The sequence below is a fragment of the Myotis davidii genome, unplaced genomic scaffold, assembly GCF_000327345.1.
Source record: "Myotis davidii unplaced genomic scaffold, ASM32734v1 scaffold309, whole genome shotgun sequence".
Taxonomy (NCBI): domain Eukaryota; kingdom Metazoa; phylum Chordata; class Mammalia; order Chiroptera; family Vespertilionidae; genus Myotis; species Myotis davidii.
The window spans coordinates 1,045,844-1,068,049 of record NW_006383013.1 but is presented as its reverse complement, the minus strand read 5'-3'; the positions used below and the strand labels follow the sequence as shown (position 1 = coordinate 1,068,049).

Sequence of the window (22,206 nt, the reverse complement as noted above, 5' to 3'; positions counted from 1 at the left end):
AAGATAAAAATCTTTCCAAAGTCTAAAATAGTGCTTGATAATGTGGAAGTTGAAAGAAACAAAGGGATAATAAACCTGAGTAATTAATTATGAGATAAATGGAATGCAGGAGTTTTAAAACTCTTGTTAAAAGTTTTGAGAAGAGATTTTCTTTTGCAAAACTTTTAGGTAAAACTTCTAAGAGAAAACAGAAGAAAATCTTTGTGACTTTGAGTTAAGCAAAGATTTTTTAAAAAATAGGACACAAAAAACACAAACTATAAAGGAAAAAAATTGATAAGTTGAATGTCAGTAAATTAAAACGTTTATTCTTTTTAAAAACACTGTTAAGAAAATGAAAAAAAAAGCCACAGGAAATATTTGCCCAACATATCTATAATAATAAAAGTGTAATATGCTAATTAGACTGGACAGCCGAATAACCTGGATGTCCTTCTGGACGAAGCCATGGTGGTGGGGGCCGAGGCAGAGGCGGTTAGGGGTAATCAGGCAGGCAGGTGAGCGGTTAGGGGCGGTCAGGCAAACAGGCAGGCGAGCGCTTAGGAGCCAGCGGTCCCGGATTGCGAGAGGGTGCAGGCCAGGCTGAGGGACCCTTCCCCCTGTGCGCAAATTTCATGCACCAGGCCTCTAGTATCTAATAAAGGACTTATGTTCAGAATATATAAAGAAGTCTTACAACTCAATAGTAAGAAGATAAACAGCTCAATTTTTTAAAAATGGCAAAAGATTTAAATACCAGAGAAGGCTCTTATATAGCCAAAAAAGATATGAAAAGACACTCAATATTGTTAGTCCTCACTGGCCAGCATGGTTCAGTGCTTGAGCGTTGGTCTATGAACCGGGAGAGCATGGTTCCATTCCTGGTCAGGACATATGCTTGGGTTGCAGCCTCAGTTGCCATTGTGTGGCATGCAGGAAATAGCCTATCAATGATTCTCATCATTGATGTTTCTATCTCTCTCTCCCTTTCCCTTCTTTTCTGAAATCAATAAAAATAAATGCAAGTTAAAACCACAATGGTATACCACTTCACACTTATTAGAATAGGTAAAATTTAAAAGATTGACAGTACTGCCTGATTTTAAAAAGATTGACAATATTGCCAGATGTTAGTAACTTGAGCTCATACATTGCTGGTGAAACATGAGGTGGTACTATCACTCTGGAAAACAGCTAGGCAGTTTCTTATAAGTTAAATAGCATGTACTTACCATGTCACCCAGCAGTCTCACTCTTTGTTATTTACCTAAGAGAAATGAAAACGTGTGTTCACACGAAGACTTGTACTTGAATATTCATAGGGGCTTTATCCATAATAGCCCAACCTTGATGAAACCCAAATGGCCTTCAGCTGATTCATGGATAAACATTGTTACACGTCCATATAGTGGACTACTACACAACAATAAACAGGAAGGAACCACTGATACATGTCACAACATATATGGATCTGAAAATCACTATATCAATTGAAAAAAATGCCACACGTTAAAGACTAAGCCAGATAGACCCTCAGGTACACTCAGTGCCATCTCTCTCATTTATTGTGGGTTGGGCCCCTGCACAAACCACCGTCATATCCTGGCAGCCCAGCAGCTTGGTGGCACATAGAGCCATGTCTCTCGAGGCACTCCTGTAGTGCCAAGACACCTGAATCTAGTTTCCAGTCTCAACCAGTCTTCCTTTCCCTTATGCCCCAGGTCTTGCTCCCAAGAGCAGCTGAATTCCTTCCTCTTCTCAGTGGATCTCCATTTTATATCTGATGTAACTTAAGAGCAGTTCAATAGCTTGTCACTCAGTAGAGAGATTCATACTCTTGACCACTACACTGTATGTATTTAGAATCAGTCACTCTAGTTTGGCTCCAGGTGGTCTTTCTAAACACAGTGCATCCATAATGCTGAGCTTCACATCACTCCCTTTCTTGACTAGTACTTTTGTTTATGTTGTTTTTTTCTGCCTAGGACACTAGTCTTTTCCTTTTTTTCTGCCTTGCAAGTGCTTACTCATTAAGTAACAACGGTATTGTCTCTCCTCTGAAGACCTCTCTATTCGCTCAGGCAAAGTTACCTCTCTCCCTTTGCCCATTATACATTGTTTATTCTTTTGTGGTACTTGCCACATTATACTGCCCATCTCCCACCTTGTCGTATTTATCCTTGTGACTTGAGTTTTTAGCACACAGTCTGGCATATAGCAAATGCTCAAGAAATATAAAATGAATGAACGATACAGAAGAACCTGAAGATGTTGGTAGTCATTGGGGAAGCATAGCAGAAAAAAATAGATGTGAGTATATGGGATGGGTGGTAATAGGGTAATAAACCGGAAGTTGAGTTGGAGGTATAGTGCTTTTCAAACTTTTCAGCTCAAATATAGTACTTCTAGTGGTAGAGGATAGTGGGCGTGGAACACTTGGAGGCTGGGAGCAGAGCCCCAAGCAGCCTTCCTGCCTCAGGTACAAAATGTCTATGAATATTTTTAACATATCCATGTTGTATCTTGAGAAATTCATGCATATTTTGCATTCTATTTTATTACCTGTGAATTTTTTTTTAACACGAAAATACTTTCTCCTCACCCACCTCATTTTCAAGTAACTAGATGCTGCAGGAACATGTTTCCTTTATCTTCTGGCTTCTAGTACATTCTGGCGTGCTCCAGTGCCCAAATCTGAGAAGTATGGAATGGGGTTATAGTCTAATATGGCACATTCTAGTTTTCTGCGATTTGGGGATTGTCTCCTCAGGAGTATTATGTCATGGAACTGAGGAGGGTGAGCTCATCCTGTTCTGACTAACTCGGCTGTTCCTGGAAGGCTGCAGTCAGTTGGAGGCACCTCATTACCAGATCACTGGGGACTAGCTGGAGAGAGTTCACAGAAGACCCACAGGAATGATTAAGAGACTGGAGGGGCTGACTGATGAGGAAAGAATATAAATGAAAACTGTATAACTTGGCTGAACCAAGATAGCAGGAATACACAACTATATAAATATCTCAAGAGTATAAACTTAATAGGGGGAGGGCAATCTTTTATGGTGGGATTTTGGGGTGGAGAATAGTCCAAGGATGAAATTAAGCAAGGGAAAATGTAAACTAATTATCTAATGTATCTGATGGCTCACTTTATTTCTTGGAACCTTCTTAGTTAGACCACTAACCTATAGGCCTTTTGCTAATTGAATGATTTGCTTTTTAAGTTGATTTCCCTGTACTTATGGTTGGTGCTTCTGTGTAGAGAATGATGGAGACTACTACTTGCCAAGCCAGTGTCTTACTTGTGCCCTCTCTTGTTTTGTGGAACTCTGTGGGTGATACTTGGAACTCAATGTGCTGCCACTACATCTTTATTCACCAGAATCTAGGTGGACTTTCACATCATTTTCCCCCCACAGGTTTTAAGAATAGCACTTTAAAAGTAGAGGCTGAGTTGGTGATATGTATTGTAATAATTTTAGAAGCCCATATATAGTATTTGGTTCCTGAGGTACTGGTTTTAGGAAATTACAGCCTTGGTGAAATGCAAGCATAAACTTTGTACGAAACACATACTTTGGGGAATGATTGTATAAAATTCCTACTTGGGGTGTGAGAGGCATAAAACTTTTAAATAACAGTTGAAATTAGCCAGAAGAAATATTTGCAAAATACTGCTCTTTTCCTAAGAGGGCATAGAAGAACTGGAAGAAAATGGTTTCATGCTTTTTTTGGTTTATAAAAATGAGTTCTTGTATACAAGGCAATTATATAGCTTTAACCGCTACATCAGAGATTGCTAAACTTTTTTTGTAAAGGGTCAGATAGGAAAACTTTGTAGGCCATACGTACATCTCTGCTGCAAGTACTCTGCTGTTGTAGTGCAAAAGCAGTTGTAGACCATATGTAAACGAATGAACTTGGCTGTGTTCATTCTTTTTATACAAACTTTTTTTTTTTTTTTTTTACAAAAACAGGCAGCCGTCTGGATTTGGCCTGGAGGCTGTAGTTTGCCAATTCCTGCACTAGACCCCTTGCTCCTCAAAGCTTGATCTGCAGACCAGCAGCATCAGCATTACCTGTGAGCCTGTTAGAGATGCAGAATACTGAGTCTCTTCTTAGGCGGACTACTCTAGAGTCTAACCATGCTTCTCGAATTTTAATGTGCATAGGAATCACCTGTGAAACTTGCAAAAGTACAGGCTCTGAGACAGAACTCTGAACATCATACTAGCCATTGGGAGGCAAAGATGAGTAAGACCCAGGGTGTTTCCTTAGAAAGCCCACAATCCATTAGGAGTGACTACTGTATAAACCAATAATTATAATATAGACTAATAAATACTATAATAGAGGTATCTTCAGCATAGGAGTATCACAAAGAAGGAAGTGGTTAGTTCTGCCTGACGTGGAGGAGCCCCTAGAGGGGCTTGGGAGTTGGACCGGGAAGGAAATCCTGCTTGAGTTGAGTCTTTTTTTTTTTTTAATCCTCACCCGAGGATATTTCTCCCATTGATTTTTTAGAGAAAGCGGAAAGGGTGGGGGTCGGGGTGGGGGTGGGGAAAGAGAGAGAGACACCGATGTCAGAGAGACACATCGATTGGTTGCCTACCGCACATGTCTCTTTTGGGGCTAGGGAACTTGCAACCGGTGCCCTTAACCTGAAATCAAACCCAGGATCCTTCAGTCTGCAGGCCAACCCTCTAACCAAGACTCAACTTTAAGTTGAAGCTCATTAGAAACAATGAAGCATTGGGGGCAGTGGAGGGGGGAATAGGGGTGATAAACATGATGGTTCATGGGGGGCATAGAAGAACTGGAAGAAAATTTTTAAATCAATAATAAAGACGATAGAACTAGGAGTTATTTGATTTAATAATCAAATAGCTGATCACGCCCTAACTGGTTTGGCTCAGTGGATAGAACGTCGGCCTGCGGACTCAAGGGTCCCAGGTTCGATTCCGGTCAAGGGCATGTACCTTGGTTGCGGGCACATCCCCAGTAGGGGGTGTGCAAGAGGCAGCTGATCGATGTTTCTCTCTCATCGATGTTTCTAACTCTATCCCTTTCCCTTCCTCTCTGTAAAAAAATCAATAAAATATATATTTTAAAAAATAGCTGATCACAGCATCGGAGGCCTATTAATATCACAATGAACAGAAATAAAAGTTTAGTACATTCTGTTATTTTGAGCTAATTTTTTTTTAACTGTTTCCTTATTGGAAAAAGGGACAACTTGCCTGTTCTTTCCCCTTTTTAGAAAAACAAGTACTTATTCTCCAGAATTAGAAACTTTTTATATGTTCTTGCCTCATAAAAGAATTTGGAGAATGCTAAATGTAGAGGTAGAATATAAAAATTATTTATAATTCCATGCATCAAGAGATGACCACTGTTAACATTTTTGTATTCCTTCCAGTCTTTTTTATGTAATATAATATTTTTAAAAGTGGACTTATGCTATGTAAATAATTTTTTGCTTGCTTTTTCATTTAACATTTTATTTGTGAGCAATTCCTTGTGTTATTTTTTATAAGTGTCATTTAAAAAATGCTTATATAGCATTCTAATGGATCTCTTATAGTTTATGTAACTCATCTCTTGTTTGCAGATCCTTTAAGCTGGTTCCAGTTGTTAGTTGTCCCACGTTTTGGCTCATGTACTTGGCAAGTCTATCTCCATATTTTAAAATACATACGTATACTTATTTATCTTTAATTATAAAAGTTTGCCAACTTGGCCTTCACTCATTCGGTTCTTGTGCTCTTATTAGCACTTTGTGTTTTCTTTCTTTGTTTCCCATGCTAGAGAGGCAGTAGAGTACTTCTTAAGAGCATGGATTCTGGGTGCAGGTTGGCTGGGTTTGACTCAACTATATGTGCATAATCTTGAGAAAGTGCCTCAGTTTCCTCATCTGTAAAATAGGGATAATTATATCTCTGTCTTGGGATTGTGAGTTAATACATGTGAAGCATTGAGAGCAGAGCAGTTCCTGCCATGTAGAAAGAGACTGTTTCTTTCCACCTAGTGATGAGTAGGCTCTTCTCATTTGTTTTATGGTGGCTATTTGTGTGTGCTTTGCCATACCCCCTTTCTGCCATATTAGTTCATGAATATCTTTGAGTGACAGACTTATTTACTGAACTTTCTTACTCAGCGACTTTATCTTGAAAGTTCACAGATTTTACTGTTTGAAAGATAAGATCAGCATTGTTTAACCATGTCTTGGAAATACATGGGGAGGCCTCTGTAACCTGTCCCCACATGTCCCATGTTCTCATTTCTCTTCACCTTGTGGCCACACCTTGTGCTCCAGCCCCATCAAACTGAAACTGGGCATGTGGTTGTGTGAAGCTCACTCTGCTGAAGGGTCGGAATCAACTGAAATGGTGGAGCTTCCTTCTGGGAGTGACACAATTAAGAATGAGATTTGACTTTTCTTGTGGAGTTTTAATTGGGAAAATTTTGTCAGGGTTTACCTGCCCTTGGCTATTTTTAGTGTCCCAGGGTTTCCACGGTCTGTTCTACCTCTCTTTTTTGTTTTCTGGGCATTCTTTTTCAGAAATAAAAACCTATTCCACCAACCCTTTTTTCTTTGTAGGATAGGATCCTGAGACAGCAGAAGAGATGCGTCCTTTGGCAGTTGATTGCGCCTTGCAGTAGAGAGAAGCCCAGGAATGATATATTTGGGGGTTATATTTCTCCACTCTGGAAGTCACCCAGTTCGTTCCAAAAACATTGATTGTCTGCTTCTTTGACGCACCCTCAATGAAGGTCTGATGGACAGACACTTTTTGTTGACCTTGCGGCTATTTTCTCTCTTGTGGAAGTTGAAGACATGGTGAAAGGGCCAAGTTACCTGCTTTGGTGAATAGAAGTGCTCCACTTGGTTCTTAGAACATGGGCCCTCGCTTAAAGGTAAGGCAATAGTCTAGTTAAGATTCAGTTGTTACTGGGATACAGAACATGGACCAGCTCCTCTTCAGCAAGGAAAAGCTATGGACGTGCACAGTTGTATTTCCAGCAGGACATCTTTGAGTATAAAGAAATCAATTCTCCATTTCTGGGAAATGACTGTTCACAATTGATCTTCAATGTTAGGACTAAAATTTATTTGGTGTAATTATAAAATTGTTATACTATAAAAACCCCAAAGGGTTTTAAAATATGTATATCAGTCAGCTTTCTCACATTCCCTTGAGACAGATATTTTCAAGTATTTCCCCCTTCCCCTGCTTTTGTAGGTAATGTAAGCCAAAGTGCTGTAGTATTAAGCAACTTGCCTGGGATCTTTTAGTAAGCAAGTGATATTTCTGCATTAGATAATTGGTACTGCATTCCATTTTCCTCTGTCATGCTTTATTTTTATTTCAAAAGATTTAAAAGAGGGCCATAAGCATTTATCTCTCTAATTTTAGCCTGGTCATGAAATTCTCATCGCAAGACTGGGTGATGTTTTTCAGACTTGTTTTTTTGTATGTGTTTTCTTAAAGTGTTTCCTGAATGCCTCACTGTGCTTATGACTCCGTTCTTTTTTATAATTTAGTGCTGTACGAGGTTAAGAACATTGGGATTCAGAGTTAGACATGGGCTCAAGTCTTAGCTCTGTCTCTTAACCAGCTGGGAGATGTTTAGCAAGTTAACTTTTCTAAGCTTTTTTTTTTTTAATCTGTAAAATGAGAATAATTTATAGTGATAATTACTTAAGCTAACATGTAAAACACTTAGTGCAGTGTTTGGCCTATGATAAGTAGATCAGTAAGGGGGTTGTAAGTTATTAGTTATTACATACTACTGTATATAATAACTTATGTACATAGGAGTATGTAATAACTAATAGTAGTATGTAAGTTATTATATGCTGCTATTATTCTGCTAGCTTAGGGTATTATAGTTTGCTGAATTATATAAAGGCAAGAACACTAAAGAAATGAATTTAAAAACAAAGTATTCATATAGCTAATTGCATAAAATTTTATGATAGAGGCTTAACATATTGCTTCTTTGTACTTGAATTAGACTCGGGGAGAGTTCCAAAATAATTTTATGAAGGAGAGGTATGAGCAGCAGAAAGTGGAAGGTGCTATGGAAACTGTTGTAGAAACATAAAAGCTCAAGATGAGGAAGATAGGATCATAAAACTGCATGGATACTATACAAAGCATGGGTATTTGATACATACTTGTAGAACTGAAGAGCATATAACCTCTGGCTCAAGTGAATATCTTGCTAATTAGAGAAGTTTTAAAAACTACAAAACGAGGGTCCAATTTGGAAAATTCCTGATCATTAGACATTCTGGACAAAGAAAAGAACAGACATTTGATCCTATCCATTCAGCAGATACTATATTCATATTTATTGCAATTACTATATGCAGTCATGTTGGATGCTGTGGAGAATTTTTAACACTAATCTTTGCCTCATGTTACTTACCACTCTGAAATGGAAAATTAAACAAGGGACTAAAAGAGAACATAAGTGGTATAAGGTAAATACAAACAAAGTAGTGTGGGAATTCAGAGGAGATAAGGAGTCTTTAAATTGGAAATCAGGGAAGATTTCAGGGAGGGGAGATAGGGTTTTCCCTAGACCTTAGGATTAGGAGGTTTTTCACGGATAGAAGCTGAGGGGAGAGGATAGTCTAGGCCAGTGATGGCGAACCTATGACATGCGTGTCAGGTGACATGCGAACTCATTTTTTTGGTTGATTTTTCTTTGTTAAATGGCATTTAAATATATAAAATAGATAGCAAAAATTTAAGTCTTTGTTTTACTATGATTGCAAATATCAAAAAATTTCTATATGTGACACGGCACCAGAGTTAAGTTAGGGTTTTTCAAAATGCTGACACGCCGAGCTCAAAAGGTTCGCCATCACTGGTCTAGGCAGAGGAAATGACTTCTGCAATGGCATGGAGATGGGGCATTTCAGAGCTTATATGTAAAAGTGTAAAGGATCTGATTTGGATAGATCATAGGATGAATAAGAAGACATTATGGGTGATGGGGCCAAGGATAATATAGGGTGCAGTGGAAGCAGAGATGGGGCAGAGAGAGGGCATGCCAGGGTCAGTAAGAGGACAGAAAATGCCTACAGAAGAGGTAAATCTGGAATAAAAGTGATTTGAGGGGTCACCCTAAAAGGATACCTTGTACTCAGAGACAAAGATAGGGAGGCTTTGTGACAGCGTAATCAGAAAGAAACAGGAAAGAGAAAGTGCACAAGGCAAGTTCAGAATGTGACCATAGGTAAAATTGGCAGATGGGTAAATGTTACTGGGGAGTTTTTTGAGAGCTATTGAGGAGTAGTAGGCTATTTTGTCAAGGTCAGATCAATAGCAGAGCTAACTCCCTGTTCACAAGAAGGTTTCAAAGAGAGTTGTTTGGGAAAAGGTAATAATTGGTATGCTGAGTTTTAAATAATAAAGGGAATTGGGCCAGAACTGGTTTAGCTCAGTGGATAAAGCTTTGGCCTGCGGACTCAAGGGTTCTGGGTTCAATTCTGGTCAAGGGCATGTACCTTGGTTGCGGGCACATCCCCAGTGGGGGGCGTGCAGGAGGCAGCTGATCCATGTTTCTCTCTCATGGATGTTTTTGGCTCTCTATCCCTCTCCCTTCCTCTCTGTAAGAAATCAATAAAATATATTTAAAAAAATAAATAAATAAAGGGAATTGGAATGGAAATGTAGAATTGACCTATTGGAAAAGGTCTAGGTAATCTAGATTAGTCGTGATGATTTTGTTGAGAAATAAGTAAATGGGGCAAAAATGGATAAGGACGCAACAAGGTCAAGTTCATTACTACCAGCTTCATGAGGCCTGAGATTGTGGCTGTACTGTACTGTATTTGTTGGATGGATTATTTGAGGATTTTTTTTTTCTTTTTAAGAAAAAGGATCAAGCCTACAACCCAGGCATATGCCCTGACCAGGAACCGAACTGGCAACCTTTTGGTGCACTGGATGATTCCCAACCAACTGAGCCACACCAGGGCATTTTTGGTTGAATTTTAACTTTTTATTATAAGAATTTTCAGACATAAAATTAGAATAGTATAAAGAACTCCCATGTAGGCAGAGGTTTTGAGTGCAGTAAGAGAAGCCATGCCTTTTGTATTTCTGATGCATTTCCCATTGAAGAAAGTGTGGGCCAGTAGAGAGGGTCCCCTAGTTTCCTATTGGCTCTGAAGCAAAGGAGCAGTGATACTGCTACTACTATTAATAATTATAATAATAATTAAAACTGAGAACTTATTGTGTGCCAGGCACTATTATAGGCCGCTTAACATGTGTTTACTTATTTAATCCTCACAACACTCCTATGAGGTATTATCTTTTTTTTTAACTTTTTTTTTTTAATCCTTACCCAAGGATATTTTTCCATTGATTTTCAGCGAGAGCGGAAGAGAGAGGAAAGACAGAGAGAAATATTAATGTGAGAGAAACACTTCGATTAGTTACCAGGTACATGCCCCGACCAGGGCTCAGGCCCTGGAGGAACCTGCAGCCAAGGTACATGATTCTGACTGGAATCGAACCCAGAGCCCTTTGGTCCTCAGGCCAGCGCTCTATCCACTGAGCCAAAGTGGCTAAGGCCACACAGATATTATCTTTGATGGATAAGGAAACTGGCACTCTATAGAGAGATTACTTGTCCAGGGTCACATTGTCAGTGGCAGACAATGGATTTGAACCCAGGTAGTCTAGTTCTAGAATCATGCCCTTGTCCTCTGTACTATACTCTTCTTTATACTGTTTGATTTTAGAGTCTTGATGGCTATGGGGAGTTATATTAAAGTCCTATTGCACTAAAGGAGAGGATGCCATAGAAATTATTAAATCTCAACTCTTTATACAGCAGTGAATCTTAGAGAGATTACACAATCAAGTCCTGGAACTGGTCTCCAGGCTGCCTCTTTCCGAAAAGGTTATAGTTGTCAGAGGTAGTACGTAGGTATTTTCCTAGCCTTTATGGTGTATGCCACAAATTTGGCATTGCTCTTATGCCATCAAGAAGCAAGAAACTTCCTTAACTGGTTTGGTTCAGTAGATAGAGCGTTGGTCTGCAGACCAGAGGGTCCCAGGTTCAATTCCAGTCAAGGGCACATGTCTCAGTTGCAGGCTCCTCCCCGACCCAGGCCCTGGTCAGGGCATGTGCAGGAGGCAACCAATCGATGTGTTTCTCTCACGTTGATGTTTCTCTCTATCTTTCCCTCTCTCTTCCACTCTCCCTAAAAAAATCAATGTAAAAATATCCTCAGATGAGGATTAACAACAACAAAACCCAAAACAAGAAGCAAGAAACTTAAAAGTCCTATAGCACAAGCCACATAAACTTCATTTTCTGCTGAGTATTATTCTCTGAGGACTAGAAGTTTCATATCCAGGATCAGATTGGATGGCATCTAACTGAGCGAGTACCTAAAACAGTTAAACTGCCAGTTTTGGCTCTACCAAGTCATCTAGCACTTTTTGTAAGGTGCAGACCGTTGCTTTTTTTGAGAGATGATAGCAACTTTCCAGCAAAGAGGAGACTCAATAATTGTGACCCCAAGATTTTGGGTCTGTATGTTGTCTCTTTATAATAGACCCTTTTGGGAGCAGCTTAATCCATGTGTATTGGCAATGCTAATGTTATCGTTGTGATTTCTTTTCTGGACCGACTTTAGTCTAGAGATTTCTATGAAACTTGACACAGTCATTCCTCAAATTACCTGTTCTCTGTGGATTCTGTTCGGTATATTGTTATCAAAGGAACTGCTGCCATTTTTGTCTCCCTCTTAAAAAGTTTTTCCCACAATTAGACATAAAGTGTACCCTCTTTAAAAAAAAAAAAAGTTGCTTTGATCCCTCCCAAATCTGAGCCTATAAATTTTCAACTGTCTTACCTCTAACATTCTAGTGCTGATATAAGGTTCTGGGTTGAGTTAATACTGACAATTTTAATATATATTGACCCTAAAAGAAAGAGTGAATTCAGTGCATTGTAGAATAGAGAGCATATATAATTTATACATACTAGGTCAAAACTCAGTGATAAGATATGAACATCAATGTATATTGCATTTTTCTTGGCATTACCTTGGGTGGTTCAAATGAGTAATGACAATTGAAGTCTTATTCTGGAAACAAGTTTAATAACAGTGAAAGTTTACCCTCAAACTCTAGCTCTTGTTTGAATTGTTATGGCCTTGGCCGCATCACTTAGCATGAGAAGTACAGTCTCCTCCTTTTGTTCCGCTCCTTGGCCTTCCTGCTTAGCTCATCTTCCACGGGGCCCATTAGTTTATCTGATTGGTAACAGCAAAAATGACTTCTCTTACATGCCCACTGCTTGTTACTGGAATGACCCAGTTCATTTTAATTAGGTAATGCCAACATGATGATAATAATACTTGCTTTTAAAAATCCACATTTTTATATAACTATTTCTACTTAGGTGAATTACTTCCAGAAGGCAACTATAAGGGAAAAGTGACTCCATTATCCTCTTTGCTTGTGTTAATTAGCACCAATTTGCTTTGGGGAGGGAAACTATCTTGGGGCTTTGGATCTGAGAAGATGAAAGCCATGTTATTGCATTTTGTAATTAGCAATAAAGCCAATGGCTGTTTGTGGTATTCCTAGGGTGGTCGGTAGATTAGAAGTCTTTAGAGAGAATGATGCAGTCTCTTTGTCTGAAATATGTCACAGGGCACCTGTCGAGCTGAAATGGCTGTAAGGAAGATTTGGAGAAAAAACTAAACAAGTTTTCTTTTGCAGCTGCAGCTGTGATCCTCGGCTGTCTGTTGGCATTGAAGGGACCTGATGTTTTACGTTATTGGTATGTTATGAAAAAAGCTCTTTTTATTATCTTTTTGTTGGGGATGCTTACATCCTTTTTGCCTCCCTGTCTATCCTCTTTCCCCTTGAAAATAGACTTGGCCATATTTCCAGTCATGCCGGAAAGTACCTTCACAGAGTTGGCAGTGGAATTCATTCATTTGGGAAATATTTATTGCCTAATTATAGTCAGTGCCAGACACTGTTTCCTGCCGAGTTGGATAAGGCAAAAATCTGCATATAAAAAGTTCATATCATGAACGAGGAGATAGATGGTCAAGAGGAAGAAAAGTCATAATAGGTGAATGTAAGGTGTTTGAGGGAGCCCAAAAGAGGGAACTCCAAATTCTAGAGGGGGTTGAGGGGGGCTCTAGCCAAGTGGACAAGGGAGGGGAATGTTTCCAAATGGCAGGAATATAATGCACATTTTTTTTACTTCTTCTGTGAGAGCCCAGCACCTAGGAAGGTGGTGCGGCAGGCAGGATATGTGGTCCATGGTATAGAACAAGGGTTGACAAACTTTTTCTATAAAGGGCTAAAAGTAAATATTTTCAGCTTCCCAGCTTATATAGTGTCTGTCACAACTACCAAACTCTTTTAGTTTAGGACGAAAGCAGCCCCAGACAATATGTAAGTGAATGAGTGGGGCTTCATTCCAGTAAAACTTTATTTTAAAAAACAGGCAGTGGGTGAGATTTGGCCCGAGGACAGTTGTGTCTGAGTCCTGGTATATAAATCCCTCTCTTCACCAACAGAGGTACACCCAGTATAGCGTATCTTTGGAAGTCTTACTATCTCTTCCTGACTTCCTTTAATTTGTGAGAGATGGCTCGCCTGTTCCATAATGAGAAGCTGTAACGTGTAATTGGCAGGTGTCTGTGTGTTCTCTCTTTCGCGTAGGTGGAATCACAGTATCTGTGGTTGCATTCTTCTTCACAATTAAGTTCCTCTTCGAGCTCGCCGCACGTGTAGTCAGCTTCCTCCAGAATGAGGACCGTGAGCGCCGAGGGGACCGGACTATTTATGACTATGTGCGGGGAAATTACCTGGATCCCCGGTCTTGCAAAGTCTCCTGGGATTGGAAGGACCCCTATGAGGTGGGCCACAGCATGGCCTTCCGAGTGCATGTAAGGGAATGTTTCTGTCTCCGTACCCATTGGGGTTTCTGAGTCACTTAAGATTTCAGAGCCCAGTTCAGTCTGTTGGTGGTGCTGGCCTAGAATGTTAACATTTTCCTTTGTTTTTCTGTCTCTCCCAGGAACTTGGGAATTATTAGTATCTGAAGAGTCACGAATTTCTCTAGCATTTTGGTTTAATGGGTGCTCAGCTGTGAAGAAGTATAAACTTAATATTACCTTTTCAAAATAAGAAAAATATTACCAAATGGAGTTGGGGTTATTGTAGATTTAGAGGTTGGCAAACTATGGCCCAAGGCTTACATCAGGCACAGCTCCTACTTCTGTATAGACAGTTTTATTGGAATACAGCTACACCCATTCATCTTCCTGTATTGCCTGCGAGTAGTTAGCCACAATTGAATAGCTGTGTATGACCTATAAAGCCAAAATTATTTACTCTGTGGCCCTAGAAAAGGTGGGCTGCCCCCTGTGATGACTTTACTACAGTACCATGCTTGGTTTTGTAGCAGGAACCCCCTAGCCTTGCCTGTTGTTTTAGTTCACTCAGTGCCAGTGGTACCTGTTGACATACCTTTACATTGGGTTAGCAGTGATAACATAATAAGAAGGGCTGGTAAGAAGAGGCAGCATTTGTGGAAATGTCAAGCTGAAACTGATTTAATGGTATATCTTAAACCTGTCCTCAAAACAAGTTAAGACTTTGTCCATGATTTAATGGTTTTCTTTGAAGTATTAAGAGAATTTCTTTCTCCCTGTGTCTGCAGGACTGTAAGAGGGGGTGGGTATTGGGTTTTACCAGCTACCTCCTTGTTCCCCACAGTTTTTTGAGTTAGATGGCTAACGATTTTCTACCCCCGTTCACTAATGGGTGCCCCTCTTCTTCCCACTGCAGTTATTCTATAAGAACGGGCAGCCTTTCCCTGCACATCGGCCTGTGGGACTAAGAGTTCACATCTCTCACGTTGAGCTAGCAGTGGAAATTCCAGTGACCCAGGAAGTCCTCCAGGAGCCCAGTTCCAATGTGGTCAAGGTGGCCTTCACTGTGCGCAGGGCTGGGCGTTATGAAATCTCAGTGAAGCTTGGTGGATTAAATGTGGCCTACAGTCCCTACTACAAGATTTTTCAGCCTGGTACATTATTCCCCCCACCCCCCCTTCCTTTCTCTTCTTCCCTCCCTCTTTTTCCCCCTTTTCCTTTTTCTTTGTAATTATACCTTTTTTTGAATAATATCTTTATTGAGATTTAATTCACATGCTATAAATTCTTCCATTTAAAATATACAATTTAATGGTTTTTAAAATTCATAGAGTTGTGCAACTACCACCACATTCAATTTTAGAGCATTTTCATCACCCCATGATCCTGTACCTGTTTGTAATCACTCCCCATTTTCCCCAAATGCCCCAGCTGTAGGCCACCACTAATCTGCTTCTGGATTTGCTTGCTGTGGCTACTACTTTACTGTTTACATTCAGATCAGTGTAATCGTAACATATGTGGACTTTTTGTGACTGGCCTGTTTCACTTAGCATAATGCTTTTAAGGTTTATGCATGCATGTTTTAGCATGGATTAGTACTTATTTATTTTTATTTCCAAGTAATAGTCCATTGTGTAGAATGCTGCAATTGATCTATTCATCAGTTGATGGACATTTGGGGGTCCATTGCTTTTGGCTGCTAAACATAATGCCGCTGTGTACATTTTTGTGTGGAGACACATTCTCATTTCTTTCAGAGTGGAATTGCTGGGTCATCAGCCAGGTAAGTTCTTAAGGAGTAAGGGTGCCAGAATAGACAAAAGGTAAATTCTTCTGATTTTTGAAAACTTTTCAAGTAAAACCACCTTGACTTAATCCCACTCTTGCTACCATTGTGTGTTTTACTTCTCATTGAAGAGTTTCTGCTCAAGCTTCTGGTATCTAAGAGTTGAGGCTTGTATCTCTACTTTCACCCCCTTCATGTCCTTTATGCCAGATAATAAATGCTCACTGACTTTGAAGCCTAAAAGTATAATTTCTGACTCCTGATTCTGCAACATGTCTGTCCTGTGTGTTCTGCCATGCCTTCCTTTCGAAAGTGTCATTTTGATATCTGCAGCAGTGATAGGACCATGGAACCTGTTGGGGTCAAACCATAACAAGAAGGGTCTTAAGATTTGTGTATCTTTGCTTGACTAGTCATCAATTTTCTTTCTCTTACAACAGAGGAAGGCTGACAAGGTGGCTCCCAAGCCATCTCTCTCTTCATTTATCTCGTTCTTTGTTTCAGTGTCTCTCTCATAGACTCCTTTCCACATGAATTATTATCAAACTACCTCCTTGCCACCAATGGAGAACATTACATATCCTTATAAATGTATACCAGTCCTTTTATTAAACTCTTTATTTTGAAATAATTATAGGTTCTTATGCAGTTGTAAGAAATAATAGAGAGATCTGGTATACCTTTGACCCAGTTTCCCTCAATGGCAACATCTTAAAAATATAGTATAGCCCTGGCTAGTGTGGTTCAGTTGGTTGAGCGTTGTCCTGTGCGCCAAAGGGTTGCCTGTTTGATTCTCAGCCAGGGCACATGCCCAGGTTATGGGTTCAATCCCTAGTAGATCAGTGTTTCTCTTTCCCGGATGTGCCCACAACCAGGGTACAGGCCCTTGACTGGAATTGAACCTGGGACCTTTCAGTCTGCAGGCTGACGCTCTATCGACGGAGCCAAACCAGTTAGGGCATTATCTTTCAATCTTTAATGAATGATAATTAAAATGCTTTAGTGCAAGAGAGATTGGAAAGGAATGGGCAGAGAAGCAAGAGGCAAAGGAAATGAGTTTGTGTCCAAATCTCTAAAATCAATTAAAAATATATATTTAAAAAAAGAGAAGTACAACTCTTTAAAACAAACATAATACAATATCACAGCCAGGTTATTGACATCAATACAGTCAAGACACTGAACATTTCCATCACCACAAGGATCCTTCATGTTGCCTTTACATAACCACACACATTCCTCCTCTCCCACCCACCTCTTTCTTAACCCCTGGTAGTCACTAAGCTATTCTCCATTTTTATAAATGTTCTCATTTCAAGAATGTTATATACATGGGATCATAGCGTATATAACCTTTTGATTTACATAACTTAAAAAAAATCATTATTGTAAGTATTACATATGTCCCCTTTTTTCTCCCATTGACCTCTTCTACCCGCCCTGACTCCCTACCCCAGGCCTTCACCACCCTATTGTCAGTGACCATGGGTTATGTATATATGCATATCAGTTCTTTGGTTAATTTCTTCCCACCTACTCACTCTCCCCTGCCTTCCCTCTGAGATTCGACAGTTCTATGCTTCTATATCTCTGGATCTATTTTGTTCATCAGTTTATTTTATTCATTAGATTTCACACATGAATGAGATCATGTGATACTTGTCTTTCTCTGACTGGCTTATTTGCTTAGCATAATACTCTCCAGGTCCACCCATGCACGTACTTTTTTTCACTTAGAATTCCTTGGAGATTCATCCAGGTTTTGAGTGTATCAATAGTTGGTTCCTTTTTATTACTGAGTAGTAATTCCATGTTGTGAAGATACCATAGTTTGTTTATTCACCAATTGAAGGGCATTTAGGTTTTCTCCAGTTTTTGGCTATTTTGAGTAAACCTATTAACATTCATATACAGATTTTTGTGTGAACATAAGTTCATTTCATTGATATAAATGCCCAGGAATGCAATTGCTGGGTCATATGGTAATTTCATGCTTAGTATTTTTAAGGAATTGCCAAACTCTTCCAGAGTGCCTATAGCATTTTAACTTCCTACCAGAAATGTGTGAATAGTCCAGTTTCTTCACATCCTCAGCAACATTGGATATTGTCACTAGTTTTCATTTTAGCCATTCTGGTAAGTGTGTAGTGGTTTTAATTTGCACTTCCCTAATGGCTAATGATGTTGAACATCTTTTCATGTGCTTATTTGCCATCTCTGTATCCTCTTGGGTGAAATGTCTTTTCATGTCTTTTGCTCATTTCCTAATTGGATTTTTTGGTGTGTTTTTTTTACTATTGAGTTTTGAGAGTTCTTTATATATTCTATATACTAGTCCTTTGTTAGGTAATGTGTTTTCTCTCAATCTTCAGCTTTTCTTTTTATCCCCATAATGGGGCCATTCACAGTACAAAAGTTGTTCATTTTGGTGAAGTCAATTTTATCAGTGTTTCCTTTTATAGATCACTATTGTCCTGGTGCACGGATTCGTGCACATTGAAAGGAAATTAATTAGAAGAAATATTTTAACATTGCTGTTTGCCCTTTCTCTATAATAGAAGTGTCAGCAAATTCATGATTGACAGTGACAGATTGAAACACACGTGTTTGATTTGTGCCAGCAAGAGCTTTATATGTATCACACATGCGCGAGTCAACTTAGCCTTTAGGAAGCCAGGTGTTGCTATGTGACGTCATTACCCAGTGTCCACAGCAACTGTTTCCAGGCTGGGCTGGGCTGTGGGCTGCATTTTGCGCCATGCGGTCTTGACAGCATTGGCTGTGATTTGGTGAAGTGTCACTCCAGGGTGGTGGCGGGGCCTGTGTCCCACTTGGGGGAAGCCAAGTGTTGGTTTGTTGGCGCCAGGTCCGTGGTACTGTTTATTTTTAAATGGCCAGTGAGTGTCATGGCAGCTCCTGCCTTGAACGTCTGCCCCCTGGTGGTCAGTGCTTGTCATAGCTACCGGTTGGATGGACATTTAGTCTTTTATATATATAGGTATTTAGTGTCTGAGAGCGCTTTGACTAGTCCTCGATCCTGAAGATTTTATCCAGTTTTTTTCCTAAAAGTTACATAGTTTTACATTTTATATTCAAGGTTATGACCTGTTTTTAGTTCATCTATAATAATAAAAGTGTAATATGCAAATTGACCAAATGGCCAAATAGCAGAACGACCATCCGGGCAACCATGCTATGACATGCACTGGCACCAGGCCAGCCAAGGCGGGTGTGATCCTATTGGTTGGGGGGCCTGCCATTGCCCCACGATCACCCTGCAGAGGGAGGCCCAGGCCACCCTCTGCAGGGTGATTGATTGGGGGGCTCCGCGATCGATTGCTCCACAGAGGGAGGCCCAGGTTACCTGGCTGGTGACGCTGTGGTGGGTAGGTGGAGCCTCCCTCTGTGGGGTGGACGATAGTGGGGCTCCTGGACTGCAAGAGGGCGCAGGGCTGGCTGAGGGATCTTCCCTCCCAAGCTGAGTGCTTGAATTTCGTGCACCGGGCCTCTAGTTTTTATATAAGAGACTTGGGTCAGGGTTTTTTTTGTTTTGTTTGTTTTGCATATAGTTGCTCTAGCACCATTTGTTGAAAAGGCTCTCTTTGCCCTGTTAAATTGCTTTTGCACCTTTGTCAAGGATGAGTTGGGCATGTTTGTAGGGGTATATTTCTGGGTTCTTTGTTCTGTTCCATTGAGCGATGTGTCTATCTCTCCACCAGTACCTCAGTCTTGATACTGTAGCTATATAAGTCTTGAAAGTGAGTAAACTGATTCTTCCCACTTCATTCTTCTGTTGCAGAATTATTTTAGCTATTCTGGGTCCTTTGCCTTTCCATATATATTTTAGAATAATATTGTCTAAAGCTACAAAATCTTGCTGAGATTTTGATAAGAACTATGTTAAATTTTTATAGCATTTGGGGAGATTTGACATCTTTACTGTGTTGCGTCTTTCAATTCATAAACATGGTACATTTCACAATTTATTTAAACCTTTTTTATTTATTTCATCAGTATCTTGTTGTTTTTAATATACAAGCCTGTATATGTTTTATCAGATTTAGGTTTCTTTTGCAATTGTTCAGCACTTAGTTTTAAGGCCTGTCTCACTTGTAGATTTCCATTAGGACTCTAGGCATCGTGCCCATAACTCAGTTCTGTTTTCTCCAAGTTCTTCTCTCATTTTGTTTAGTGCTTAAAGTAGTTAGGAATTTGTAAAAATTAGTCCCTAAAGTTTATTTTAGTTAATCTCTTTGTTTTCTATCTTTTTCTCTGCCTCTTAATGGTGGTGTTTTTTTTGTTTGTTTTTTAATATGTTTTTATTAATTTCAGAGGGGAAGGGAGAGGGAGATAAAAACATCAGTGATGAGAGAGAATCATTGATCAGCTGCCTCCTGTATGCCCCACACTGGGCAGGTGCCCTGACCAGGAATTGAACTCCTGGTTCATAGGTCGACACTCAACCACTGAGCCACGCTGGCTGGGCCTTAATGGTGTTGTCTATCCCTCAGAGTTGGGCTGGGACACAGCTCTCTTTGTGCCTGAAAAGAACCTTTCTAACTGTTAGATTCCATACTCTTTATTCCAGGAATGGTGGTTCCTTCCAAGACCAAAATTGTGTGCCATTTTTCTACTCTTGTGTTGACCTGTGGGCAGCCACACACCCTTCAAATAGTGCCCCGAGATGAGTATGACAACCCTACCAACAATTCCACGTCCTTGAGAGATGAGCACAATTACAGTTTGTCCATTCATGAGGTAAGCAGCCTCCCCCTTCTTTCTCTCTGTGTTCCTTTCTCTATCATTCTCGCCCTTTCTAATTCATTTCCATTTCTTGACTTCTGCGCTCTCCTTCCTTCATCTGATAATACCTATATCATTAGTAACAATGAGCCTTAGATTAGCTCATAGATAGGAAAGTTCTTTGTAAAGAGTAAATTACATGCAAATATGGACAATTATATATGTTTAGTGATGCTTTGTTTTCCTCGTATAGCTTGGTCCCCAAGAAGAAGAGCACACTGGTGTCTCATTTGAGAAGTCAGTGACATCCAACAGACAGACCTGCCAGGTCTTCTTGCGACTCACCCTGCATTCTCGTGGCTGCTTCCATGCCTGCATTTCGTACCAAAATCAGCCAATCCATAATGGCGAATTTGACATTATTGTCCTAAGTGGTGAGTTGAAAGAAAAGCTGTGATTTGTTCTTTGCATGTCTGTGCTCTTTTGACAACCTCACACACAAACACCTGCTATTTGAGCCAAACTTAGCTCAGAGTCCTGTGGGCTAAAAGTTTAATTTTTTCTTCTTCTCTGACTCCTACTCTAAACTTTATTCCTTATTCTACTTCAGAGAATGAAAAGAATATTGTTGAACGCAATGTGTCCACCTCAGGAGTGAGCATTTACTTTGAGGCTTATCTTTATAATGCTGCCAACTGCACCAGCACACCGTGGCACCTCCCACCCATGCACATGAGCTCTTCCCAGCGCCGGCCTTCCATGGCTGCTGAGGAGGAAGACGAAGATTCACCTTCTGAGTGTCACACCCCTGAGAAGGTGAAGAAACCGAAGAAGGTGTACTGCTATGTGTCACCAAAGGTTGGAACTCCCATTCTTGCCTCTCAATCTCCCAGCCCCAGCCTGCATGTAATTGGTAATAGTCTGAGAATCAGGCAAGATCACTGACTTGTAGGGTTTCTAGGATGCTAAGAGAGGTTACTTAAAGTGAAGCAGCAGAGAGTGAGCCACCTCTTCTGCTGCAGATGTTTGGTTTGGACTAGGTTTAAGTCTCTGCCTTGGAGCTCTCGGGAACCTGTGGCATTCTGCCCTTCGAGTGCTTCTGGGAAGATTTTTCAAGGCATGGCTCTTAGAGCTTTAAAGAAAGTCACTTTAAAAGTTCCTCACTAGTATAAAAATTACTGTTGTCCCCTTGTGCTTTTTGAAACAATTTGATCTTTCATTCTGTCATCTGTGAAACCACAATAAGTGGATGTCACCATCAGGCTACAGGATTAGAATAGAAATTTTGGCAGAGACAAGGAGGTGAACTTCCCAAGGGCCCTGAGCTAAGAGGTGCTTTGTGTTAGAGATTTTCTTTTTAATATTTGTATTTTGCTTGTTCATTCAAACCTCAGAAAAATGAGACTCTTGAAACATCCCATTACGTCCCTTTAATGTCATAATCAAAACTGAGTTCTAATACTATTCTCCTTTAGAATACTTTGTTACCATTTGTCATTTAAAAATCTAACCTTAATTTAGCATGGGGGAATGGTAAGGAGGGACTAGTGGTGTGTAGATGAAACAGGATTGGTTATGATTTGATAATTTTTGAAGTTGGTGATAGGTACATTAGACTCTTTTTCTCTTCTTTAGCATGTGTGTGAAATTTTCTTTAATGAAGAATTTTTTAAAATCTAGAAAAAAATCAGCTACTACGCATCACAGATTTTTTAAATTAAAAAAAAATTATGGCTTTTTTTTTTTTATGATATAA

The 22,206-nt window shown here is 39.9% G+C and overlaps 1 protein-coding gene across 4 annotated transcripts in view; it reads left to right on the top strand.

The window, feature by feature from the left end:
- The window catches only part of AREL1 (apoptosis resistant E3 ubiquitin protein ligase 1), a 43,059-nt gene that overhangs the window by 8,764 nt on the left and 12,089 nt on the right, over positions 1-22,206 (top strand). For 2 of the 4 annotated variants that reach the window (XM_015558026.1, XM_015558029.1), the window contains exons 4-11: positions 1,594-1,600; positions 6,581-6,897; positions 12,744-12,804; positions 13,704-13,930; positions 14,835-15,072; positions 20,296-20,465; positions 20,704-20,884; positions 21,061-21,308. In XM_015558026.1, coding sequence (XP_015413512.1) covers positions 12,789-12,804; positions 13,704-13,930; positions 14,835-15,072; positions 20,296-20,465; positions 20,704-20,884; positions 21,061-21,308 — 1,080 coding nt within the window. In that variant the 5' untranslated portion in view covers positions 1,594-1,600; positions 6,581-6,897; positions 12,744-12,788. Of the gene's footprint in view, positions 1-1,593; positions 1,601-2,209; positions 2,290-6,580; positions 6,898-12,743; positions 12,805-13,703; positions 13,931-14,834; positions 15,073-20,295; positions 20,466-20,703; positions 20,885-21,060; positions 21,309-22,206 lie in introns of those variants that run through there. The other 2 variants (XM_015558028.1, XM_015558027.1) reach the window with 2 other exon arrangements.